Raw genomic sequence first — 12,381 nt, 5'->3', positions numbered from 1 at the left:
TTCTTTTCAAAGAAATGTATTCGTGCATTGCGGCTGTAGAATCATACATACTGATTGTTCCAGGATTAAAAGCGCTTTTCACTTCTTGCCTATTCTGCGGATTTCTTTTGTATTGATGTTCCAAGGCCTATTTACTTTTCAGATCAAATGTAGAAATATCATATTTAGGCTAAAACAAAAACTAAGCTTATTGATGGATTCCGCTCCGCATCTTCTGTAGAAAGCACTAATCGTTTTGCTTGGCTTTGGTCTAGACTATTTTGCTTGAAGTATGTTCACTGGAGCTCATCGGATGGCGTAATACTTTGTATTCGAGCTTTTTGTCCTTAAAGTACCTTTTTGAAGTGATTCCTTCATTTGATATCCTGCATAGACGTGTTCTGGATGTTTTTCCGTGTGTTGTATTCATGTTCAAATATCTTTCCCCGAGGATGACAGATGTTTTGTTCCTCAGTGCTAGCATCTAGACTGCTTTTATATTAGGAGGCGCGCGACTTCAGCAGCTCCATGGTCTTTATCATCCCCAGAAGATACTTAAAGGCGGAAGTGTTATGTTTCTTATTGCACTCGCGCGCTCATGTTTACTCTCGTTGTGTTGTCGTTTAGCGCACGGGAGTGAACTTGTGCACGTGAGTATCCATTGGTGGTACACTTGTTATTCCTTGAATGGGTTTGGCACCATCCATGGGTTCTATGTTCTGCATGGATCGGGCCGTTGTAGTATGTAGACAGTTGCTTTGTGCATTTGTTGCTGTGCTGACCTCTTTTCAGAGGTGCTCTAATGTATGCAATAAAACCTATCCTTATTCATCCATTTCTGTGAGTTTGGATTTAACAGGAAGGCACAGTCACACAATCAACCTCTCTCACTGTGTACTGGGAATGGAACTTGTAGGGCTGGTGGTAGAACTGTATGTGCCATCTCGCAGAATACTTCAGCAGGATTGCCGTCTATAGCTGCTCATTGTACAGTATACACATGATCCCACTGAGTGTGAGCTACAGGAAACTCTGAGCAGACACTGCTTGAAGGAATTAACTCCAGAGGCTGATATGGCCCAAAACGAATGTGCACAGCTGATGCTTCGCGTACCACATATGACGTCATAAAACTAGGAACGGGGTCATGATATGTGATGTTAGGAACGCGAGATAAGTGGACAGTGGTGGATAACCTATTCAAAGTTAAGTAAGAGATATATTATTTCTTCAAATGTACAGGGGCCCTCTGAACCTACTACAGGAAGCAGGGAGGTCAATGTGACATCCTTGCTCTGATGCTTCCGGTGTCATGGCACCTGGAAGCATACTGCATAGCTGGATTCTAGAGTAGCAGGAGAGGGTCAGTTGGTGTGGGGTTGTCGTCGTTGTGACATGTACCTGCTTATGTTATGTTATGTTAATAACTTTTATTCGGCGCACAGCTGCCCCAGCGAAGGGGCGTCCTGGCGCCTGATCAGGTACCACAACACAACAGATCAATGCTGGAAAGAGAGGGAATCAGTCAGCGGAGGCAAACAGGTGGGTTTTTATAGCGCGTCTGAAAAGAGTCAGGCTTTTTAGGGCACGAATATGGACAGGGAGGGAGTTCCATAATCCAGCCGCCAAAACATAAAAGGAGCGACCTCCCATCCTACTCAGTCTGAACCTAGGCTTAATCGCCAGATGAAGAGATTCCGACCTGAGAGACCGCGTGGGGACATAGGGAGAGACAAGGCCCACAAGGGCAGGGGGAGAGGAGAGTTTCAGGATCTTAAATGTCAGACAGAGAGCCTTAAATTTGATTCTCTGTCTGACCGGCAGCCAGTGAAGGGAGGTCAGGACTGCAGAGACAGAACAGCGTCTCGGGAGGCCAACAATGGCCCGCGCAGCGGCATTCTGCACCCTCTGCAGCCTAGTGGCCTCAGCCTGATTTACTCCAAGCAGCAGTGCACTCCCGTAGTCCAGCCGAGAAAGAATGGAGGCTTGGACCACAAGTTGCCGAGTAGGAGGGTCGAAGAATTTGAGGACTGGACTCAGTCCTCGCACAATACCATAGCAGGTAGCTGCAATCTTCTTTGTGCGGCTGGTAAAAGAGAGGTTAGAATCCAGCCAGACCCCCAAGTTCTTAACTTCGGCCGCTGGGATGGGGGACACCCCCAACTCAGGAGGCCACCACTGATCTCCCCAAAGTTCCGTCTGCTTCCCTAGAATCAGGACCTCGGTTTTCTTGGCATTAAGCTGTAAGCAATTACTACGCTCCTGAATAAAGGCTTTACTCTTCAACCTTTTGTACATGACCCATCTTTACAGTCAACGCAGCTGGTTGTTGAAGCACAGAACTCACTTGATTGTGATATAGGATTAATATCCTAGGAAATTCAACGCCCAAAGGTCCATGACTTCATCAATCTTTTCATTACTTATGAATGAGGTGGACATTGGACAACCCACAGGTGCTTTGTTCAGGCTACAGTCTGCCAAGGTGCTTGGTCAATACATTTAACGGGCTTGAAATGTGACGTGCTCCAACCAAGCCTACTGTCAACAACAGTGTGCCTTATACAAAGAGTAGGAGTCTGTTCATACTGCATAGCTTGCTTACACTCGTCATTCTCTTGTGAGCTCAGGCTTGAGTAGTGCATTACTTTTAAGGGCAAGAAAGGTTAGAATAATCCTGGCCGCCATTTGTGGGACCCCAGAGTGCACCTGTGTCCTCTGTGACATAGCTGGGTAACCTGAGACCTTCTGACGCCTACAGTCGTTACTGAGGGGTAACCACAGGGAGAGGAACCAGGTTTCTTAAGAACTATCACTGCTCTTAGTATTTACAAATTTCTCAGAGTCCATGGCCTGTCTTCAACATCTCACTGGATGCTGAATGGAGGGAGGCAGAAGAATTGGCATAGGTAATATTAACTCTGCCTAATGTTACAAGACATGTACAGCTACTCCTCATGGTAGCACATCGTAGCACATCGTTAACCTTTGGATCAAGGTTAAGGTGGGTAACATGTTTCCTGGATATACAGGGATATATTATTTGCAGAATATGCCACAGAACCTCTATGCTTGTGCCAGGCGGGATGGGCAGCAGCACCAGCATGATCGAAATTATGTGTCAGTGTAATCTCATTGGGCTCATTCAAGAGATTTCTAGGTTGCTATAGTGATGCCAACCCTTGACCCTGCAACATTAGTAGTCAGAGTGGATTCACCACATAGAGTGGATATGGATTTCTATAGAAGCTATTTCATCCTCTCTGTATTGCTCATCCCTTCTGGTTAGATTCAGCCCTTCAGTAAGCTCAAAAAGGCATGAAGGAGCTAGGAGTAGGATGATTGGTTACAAGTGTTCTCAGGGCTCTCTCATTTCTGAAAATGCAATGGAACAGGAGGAACAAAACCTCTAAGAAGTGAGCTACAAGAGAGAAGTGCTAGCACCTTACATGTTTGCCAAGTGCACAGTAGGAGGCACTGAGAAGTCTGGGCCACTTATGGGAAATAAAGAGCCCTCGTGCTGCGTGTGCCTGCTTCCTGGTGCTGCCTGCTACCTCCCTCAGTCTCTCTTGCCCCAGGAAGAGGAGCTTTATTGGCACGCCTTAAAGCTCATCCTCGGACACTACATTGCTGCCTTCATGCACAACATGCAGGAGGATGCGCTAGGAACGCTTGTGCTTGCACTGGAAAATAGAACATTCATTGCATACCTCTCAACCTTGCTAATGAGCTCTGATCCTAGAACCCCTCGGTAAGACATCAAGGACAGAAAGTAACTAAAGGAAAATAGTGGTGGTTGGCATGTAGGGCTGCAAGTGTTTTGAGATGACTTTACCCATGGAAGGCTGCATCTAAGCAGATAGGAGGACCCCTAGCATACAATAATTGTTTCTGGATCTTTGTGCCTGTGTAAAGTTAAGACTTGTACATGTGCATATAAGGCTATAATTAGGCATAGTTTGACTACACCATTCCATAGGAGGGTCAGTAGACATGGAGTCCGCACTAGAAGATGGGACTAGGAGATGGGAAATGTATTAATCTTTTCTAGATATCTATAGTATCAGATAATCCTAGCACAGATGGGGCAACTGGGTTTGTGTAGTGGAACTTACCTGGTACTCCAAAGTACTTTACAGTGCCTATTCCATGTCTCTCTGTTATGTTATGTGAAGGGTAGATGTTGTCAACAGAGTACTCATCCATGGGGACCAACCAGAGAAATAGCTGCCAATGTTTCACAGAAATGCCATGTTGGGGGTTGAACATGGCAATTGATTACTACAGTACAACCTGGAAGCACTGAACATTGCACCTCAGGAACAACTAGTAAAAAGGGAGGTCAGGCAGAGACCTATAGCATCCAGAAGAGGAAGCCAGGTGGAATGGCAGGTGAGGTGGGAAGGATTGAAGGAGGCCGAAGCACAGGACCAGACTTGAGAGGCAGAGTTGCAAGGAGATACGAGAAGGATCGAGAGTGTGGAAGCCCAGAGGAGCCACAATGCCATCTAGGAGAGAAGATGTGGTTAGATCTGGAGCCGTTAGGAGAAATGAGGGCAGCGTTTGTTGCTAGAATCCAGATGAGTCTAGAGAAGGTAGAGATGACCATTCATGAGACAGTAAACCGAGGAAACCCAAATTCCTGATTGATGCAGTACCCCAAAAGAGTGGAACCCATGGAAACATGCATCAAACACAGCAGACTCCAGGATAGAGGTTCTAAGCTCCCTGTCGCCATGGTCCTGAGACTGAACTTTCGCTACAGGCATAGAATGGGATCATTGTGGATCAAAGTACAGTAATATTTTACTGATTACATGTTTCACATGATTTACGCCAGGGCTGGGGCTTGTTGTGGAAAGAACATTTACCTTTGTTCCAAATTATGTCATGAGAGGAAGGGAGGTTACATGGGATACTAAAGTATCTAAAAGTTGGGTGTGCAAGATGTCAGGAAATGCCACGGCATGATTCATACTGAATAAAACTGGCTATGGTTCATTTGATGGGAAAACCAAGTAACTTCTCACGAATTCGCCATTTTAAAGAGCCCATAGTGAGAACAATCCACCAAAAAGAGATTGCAGAAATCTTATCTGAACTGTGTGTGTAGTGTACTGATTACACTACAAATCACCATTAAGCATGGGTGAATTTTGCGAATCTGGCGTTCGCGAATTTGCGTATTTGCGAACTCGCAATCCGCAAAATCCACGAATTTGTGGATTTTTTTTGTGTTCCCAAGGGTTTCTGCCAGTTCGCGAGGGTTTTGTACCAGTTCGCAATTGCGAACTTACTTGTCAGCTCTCAACGGTCGCGACTATGTTGTTTCTACGTCTGGTTCATCATCACAGGTTCCCAGCACCCTCCGTTTCACCACTGCCACCCTCTGTTTCACCCATGCCACCCTCTGGTACATCAATGCCACCCTCTGGTTCATCATCACTGTAGATTATGGGGGGGGAAAGCAAGCACACCTGCCCTGCTTCAACTGACATGAATTAATTTGGGGTTGATTTATTAATGTGTCACTGTTTTAAAATTCCAGTCTGGCACCTGCTTCCTTATCTGTAATTTTCTTTCTGTTGCAGTGCAATTTTTTTTCCAGGACCTTTGTGGCCTACTTGTAGCTATTCTATGAGCCTGCTGTGAGGGTCAGAGCAGGGTCATACAATTGTTGCAACTAGCAACTGAACTCTGGAGGGGCCCCAGTCAGGAAGCACTACAGGGAATGGTTACTATTACTAATGATGAGTTTGAACTTTTGCACCTGCTAAGTGCTTTCAGTTTTGCAAAATTCGTTTTTCTGCAGAACAGCAACTGTAATGCCCCAAACAAACATAGGCAACTGAACTCTGGAGGGGGCCCTCAGGAAGTACTACAGGGAATGGTTACTAATGATGAGTGAACTTTTGCACCTACTGAGTGCTTTCTGCAGAACAGGAACTTTAATGCCCCAAACAAACTTACTTATGAAAGTTGATTTCTAATCCAAAAGTGATCCAAAGAGAGTCAAAAGGCCTCAAATCCAAAAATGTGCAGGCAAATGTCAACCTGAGGAGTTATTCTGATAAAAATCATCATTTTCAGAAGGTCTATGCTGCTTGCTAGTGGATTTCTTGTGCAGAATTGCAAATTTGGTAATTTCGCAAGTGCGAGATTGTTGCTGCCCGCCGCACCTACATGTTCGCAATTGCGAACTCTCGCGATGCGTCGCCAAACTCCCGCGGGATCCCGCAGCAAGATCCAAAATGGCGCAGCACTCGCAAAATATCGAGAAAAACAACTCGGCAAACGCTGAATGACGGTAAGTGAACGCCGCAAAATTGTATCACCAAGAAAAAAAAAATCCGCTGCGTGCGAATTTGCGGATTTTCGGTAAATTCGCGAGCGTTCGCGGATTGCGAATTTACCGAAAATCCGCAAAATCCGCGAGCGGAACGGATTTTCCGCCCATGCTTAATCACCATCAATAAATCACTCATAAAAAATGGTTGCTTTTGTCCTGACTTCTGAACACTATCACAGTGATGTTAATGTGAGGCAGGTAAGCGCACTATCACCCAGAGGTTTCTTGGCCTATAAGGTTCTGCTCCATAAATTAAAGGACGATACATTAATTAGATTATCCCAAGTACCATAAGAACAGCTAGAATGTTAAGGTTTTACTGAAATGCATGTTGACTGACGTCTTTCTTAAATTAATCTGCACTGCGTTCCACAGGGAATGGGCCAAAACAAAGAAAGAATGACCAGTGAAGCAAGCCCTATGAAGACTGGGGTTACACAAAAGAAGGTGATTGGATGAATGAAGTAATCTTGTAGAGCAGTATTTGATCATACATTGAAAGATCAATTTTGGGACCTTGCCATAAAGTGACCTCTGGACAATACAGAGCACTTTAAAGGTGACGCAGACTTCAATGGGGAGCCAATGTATTGGTCTTGACGTAGGTGTATACTGGCTAACCTGAGGCATGGTCATCACCATGTATTGACTTGAGGCTGGTTGTGGCTGGTCAGAACACTAATGGCTACATGAAGGCATACTAAGAGTCCAATGGAAGGTATGTTAGACTAAAGGAAAAGAGAGACGTGACCACTACGTGATTGAGCGCTTTATCATTGAGCCGCTTTTTTGCGATCTTTAAAAGCCAACATACACAAAGGAGCGATTTTGAAGTCGGAGGTCGATTTTAAGACGCAATTGTTCTCACTTGAACGTACTATCTAGCAGCCGTAATTGTAATTAATCAATGCCTGCTCACATCAGATATGCTTGAATATTAAACTTGAGTGTCACCTCCCCCTTTCCTTGGACCATATCTTTAGATAAAAGCCGCCCAGTACCAATTTCCTTGAGACTAACCGATAAATTGTGGAATAATTTGAAGTTAATGACTATCGGGTAACATCAATCCTGAAATTCTTTTTCTACTGTCCCATACTCTATCTGGCATTTCGCTAATGGTGATTTTTAGAGCTCAATAAATATTGAACTGTATTGCAATGGACGGTCTCCTGATGAAGGCAGTTTTGCCGAAACGCGCGTAGCTTACATCTACCGCATTGCTAAAGTCCATCACACTGTCTTTATCAATTGTTTATCAATTATTTATTTGATTTGATTTATTTAAAACTCTGGATTGTTTTTTTTAATATGATTATTTATTTCTATTTCATTGCTTCTATATATTTATAAAAATGTGTGCTAATCGAAAACAATTGAACTTCATTCATGAGGAATAAAATGATAAAATAGATGAAAGTTTAATATAAATAAAAATTATATTTTTTAATACATTATTTGTGCATTTGGATCTATGTGTAGCACTTAGTTAGTGGTTGTTTCTGTTTTTTATACTCCTAAAATAATTTGACGTATATTATTTAATCTTGCTATAATTGCTTTACCTACTGTGTTTTGCCCTTACATATAGCAAGTATATTGGTTATTTAGGGGTCCCCTTTTTTCAAAATTACATCACCATGGCACATCATTTTGACTATGTTGAAGTGTCTGATTAAAACTTCTTATGCTGTGACCAGTTGAAGGCTGTAACAGTAGTGGTGAGAAACACTAGACTAGAGTGTTCTCATGTAAAAGGTGCATGGTAATACTATCACCTCTACCTAGCAATCCATTTGTAATGTTGAGTCAAATTTTTCTCCTAGGTTTTTTTACTGTATTGTCAGATTTAGGGCATGAAGTAAAATTCAAGGGCCAGAGAGTTGGCCCTGGCTCCCAGTCCACTTCAATCTAGATCTTCGTTTGCGAGTCTAGTGCACCCTGTCTTTAGGAGAACGTGTACTAGAATAGCACCCAAACAATTTCAAACAGAAATTAAATCAAAATGCTTAGACATGCTATTCGTGCTGCAGCTAGTGCTGAGTACAAGAGTTTTATCAGTTACTGGTGGAGGTAACTGAGAGTTTTATTTTTACAATAAAACACACTACAAAAGATGGCCCCGGATGTATGAACAAACCAGTCAGCTAACGTGCCACAGAGAACCCTCACTAACAGTGAGAAGAAAAAACAAAAGAATGCAAGGGAACACATTGCAGGGGAAGTGGGGCAGGTAAGTAAAGGAATAGATTAAAATGAGATCTAAAATTACTGCACATTCTGGCAGAGCTAGAGCGGGAGAGGACAGCCTGCCTCCAACCTCCGCATTAGCAAGGCACCAGCACGTTTTCTGGTGTGTCTTAACAAAATGAATGCTACAAAGGCACACACGGTTTGAACTTAATTAGGAAAACTGGGCATATGCAAGTACATTAGGCCAGTAACACTGATCAGAACTTCTTATGAATTCAAATAATTCTCAGGATGGTGACATTGATATCCTACTACTGCTCATGCTATTAGTAGATACATCTCATAATGTTTTGACTGAAGTCCCTTAGCATAAGGATTTACATTGAGGAGTAATGTGCTGTAGTTAGGCTGAATTGTAATTAATGATGTATTCGGTAAGAGGGAAAGAAAGAAACAGGAAACAAGATGTCAGAGAATGAAGGAGGGTGAGGGGTGAGAGATCCTGTACCTAAGGCCATAAGGTCTAATTTAATGGAGGGCATCATAAGGACAGCTGAAAAAATTCGGAAACAGCGTTTACAACGCAGACAGAACTACACAGTGCCATCACAACACAGGCACTACAATGATTTAAAATTCAACACCTTCCTTACTGTTGCACAGACTGGAGTTGGAATAGTACAATATACCTAAGGCAAGTCGTTGTAATGACTTGCGCTGTAATGGAACGCGTGGTAACGAAGCGTTAGTTGTATTGCCCGTGTTGCAAAGGTATGCGTTGTAAAAGCATGCATGAATACGTCATACATCTGTCCAAATTCAGCAGATATCTTCTGCACTCTCCTTGTGGTTCCCCAACCTAGTTTAGTCAGTCAAACTGTTGGAAAGACTTGGCCTATAAGTGAGCAGCCGGATAACTGCTAGTTACATGACGTTGGGATATCTAATACCATTTGTTCCTGCACGGGGCAATGCCTGATAGTCTTATTGACACATATAGAACAATATCCCAGACATGTTGGGAGACACTGATTCGGGATTTTAAACTAAGTATCTGCTTTGGGGATTAGTTTTTGTATCAGCATTAAGAATGTTTGCTGAATCTGTTGTCCTCATGTAAGAGGAAGTACTTTCACAGGAAAGCCTCCTGCTGATCTGACGGGGATCTGTAAATATAATGGTTAGGTCGCCTATGAGAGGCGGAGTCAGGTTGCTACTGTCTCAATAGCATGGCAGCCTGTCTGCTACTATATAACTGAGGCCCTTAGTGTTGATGAGACAAACCTTCAGTTTCTCTGTCATTAAAAACACATTTAAGTCATCACAGACTGTAAAATTGGTGCCACTGTGTTCTTCAGCTATTTGAAATTGTTTGGGGGAAGCAAGCCCCCTCTTAAAACTTGGTCTTTCAACAAAACCGATTTTTGCAATCAGGAAACCCTCAGTATTCTGTGTTAAAGAAATGGTAGTGCTGAGAGGCGGATCAAAAGCATGGGTCGTGCTCTTCCTTGTGCCCCCTCTGTAGTTTCGTTTATGTCCATTTAAATTGAGGTCTAGAAGCGACGCATGTAAAGAGAAGATCTGGAGCGGATGAGCTGCCTAGGCAGTGATTTGGGAAACTTGAGTTTTCTGCCAGTATCAGAAACTGGCTTGAACAGTGCAGGTCACCTCTTATTATTAACTGATTGGTCGGGACAATGTGTTTGGCGAGCTGTAGGTTTCTGTTGCATGGTCACAACAATCTAGAAGGTGGCAATTCCACAAGGTTAGTAGAACTGTGCAGTGTATTGTTGGACATTGAGTTTCTAGCTCAGGAATCCATTAGAGTATGATGTCCTCGTCTTCAATTAGACGAGGGTAATCAATGATGGTTGGTGTAGTGATTTGTATTATGGGTATCTAATAACACGGATACTCAACAAAGTCTTCTAAGGTCCAATGCCTTTGTCTTTCCACCTTTGGAGAGCCAGGCCCATCCACCTCCTGCTGGCCCAGGCCACTGATCCTGAGACCTATGAGACTTTACCTAGCTGAAGGTGACAGTACCTAGGCACATGTGACTTTACACGCACACATAAAGTTGATGCCTCTGACCGATGATAGTAATCAGCTTCCTGTAAATAGCGGTGCACCTCTGGTTTATCATGTGAGCACATAAGGAATGTGATCGGTAACTGAAATTATATTTTAGGTGTGTTAGCAAGGCATTTTAAAATTATTTTGTAAATTACTTTAGTCCTTTATCAATTATTATAGGTTTATTTTATCTCTATGAATATATTTCCTGTGATGATATTTCTCACAATGTCAAACGTCCATGTGTTATCGCTTCCTGTGATGTTATAGGAAGAGGGGGAACCAAATGACAAGCGAAATAATTTACTGTGGCAATATCGGAGTAACTACACCAGGTATTGATTCCACTTCTGCTACTATTTTCCTTTTGATGAAGTTCTGCCAAGACTCCCTTACTTCTCCTTCTTCCTGTTTTACTGCTCTACGATGCCAAGATGTCTATGTTGGTGAATGAGCACCTGATAAATGAATCAATCAGTCAGTGTGTGTAAAGATGCCAACTTTCTTGGATTGGTAAATGACCCAGTAAGCCACATAACAGAACAATTGCAAAATGTTGACTTTACACTGAATAAGTGATGCAAAAAAGCTTTAAACGTATTATCGGCGCTAATGTTACTGGGCCATTGGCTGCACCCAATTCAACATTCTCGGGTACTTGTGGTATTTATGAGATTTGGGCCATTTGCTTTCTTATGAATTAACCCCTTCACTGCGGCGGCAATTCCGCCGCAGTGCTAGGGGGTGGGGTGGGGGGGGTGGGGTCGCACGGCTCACCTGCGCTTGTGACGGAACCGCTCCGTCACGCACCTCGGGTGAGCTGTGCTAGTGACGGAATGGTTCCATCACGAACGCGCCCACTCAATAGAACGCGCCGCGCAGGCGCGAAATCAGCGCCGCGCAGGCGCGAAATCAGCGCCGCGCAGGCGTGTCGAGCGGGCCGTGACGGAACCGTTCCGTCACTAGCACTGCTCACCCGAGGCGCGTGATGGAACGGTTCCGTCATAAGCGCCGAAGGGGTTAAGACGGCATGCTCCTGCAAGTAGAATAAAGGCTTAAAAAGAAGTAATCAGTAGAAAAGGTAGTTATGGGAGTTTGGTGAGAAACACATGGAATAAACATTGTAACTCATGCTTGTCCACACAGTTAAATTGCCGGAAGAGCATCATCACAGCTGTTCTCATTCACTTGCAGGTCGTGTTGGTCAGCGGACATCTTGATAGCTGGGATGTTGGGCAAGGAGCCATGGATGATGGCGGCGGAGCGTTTATTTCATGGGAAGCGCTCTCCCTTCTCAAGGACCTTGGTAAATATTTACATGTATAAAATACCTCATTGTAGAAGCCTTCCACGGATAAACCTCACATCAATTTGCAAGAATTTGATTTTTAAACCATACTCAAGGCCTGCTTTGGAGTTTGGGGATGGGGGGGGGGGGGTACTCCATCACAAACGTGTCGGATGTCAGTCACAATTCACAAACTCCAAACCACACTCTTAGGACGAATGACATTGTCTGTGAACTGATCTAGGCTTTTTCATTTCACTACAATTTTAGAAAGCTAACTAAAGCAATGGATAGGTTAAAAGAAAAAACATGATGTTCCAGATTCAAAATTGAATGGTGTCAAAGACTCAAATATTTTACAGAAATAAAAGAGCTAACTGAAATTCTGTGGGGAAAATATGGTCTTTATTGCCATTTTTGTAGACAGTATTGCTCTTCATTATTACACTGCTCTTCTGCGTATATGCATTTTCCTCCAGGATGGACATGGCTGGAA

The 12,381-nt window shown here is 43.5% G+C and overlaps 1 protein-coding gene across 1 annotated transcript in view; it reads left to right on the top strand.

Annotated features, from left to right (window-relative positions):
- The window catches only part of CPQ (carboxypeptidase Q), a 2,019,872-nt gene that overhangs the window by 1,270,463 nt on the left and 737,028 nt on the right, over positions 1–12,381 (top strand). The window contains exon 5 of the mRNA XM_086966033.1: positions 11,792–11,903. Coding sequence (XP_086822159.1) covers positions 11,792–11,903 — 112 coding nt within the window. The remainder of the gene's footprint in view (positions 1–11,791; positions 11,904–12,381) is intronic.

This window comes from Lissotriton vulgaris, chromosome 4_1 (genome assembly GCF_964263255.1).
Source record: "Lissotriton vulgaris chromosome 4_1, aLisVul1.2, whole genome shotgun sequence".
Lineage (NCBI taxonomy): Eukaryota > Metazoa > Chordata > Amphibia > Caudata > Salamandridae > Lissotriton > Lissotriton vulgaris.
Note: the sequence above shows the minus strand (reverse complement) of the source record. Positions and strands in the feature narration are given on the sequence as shown.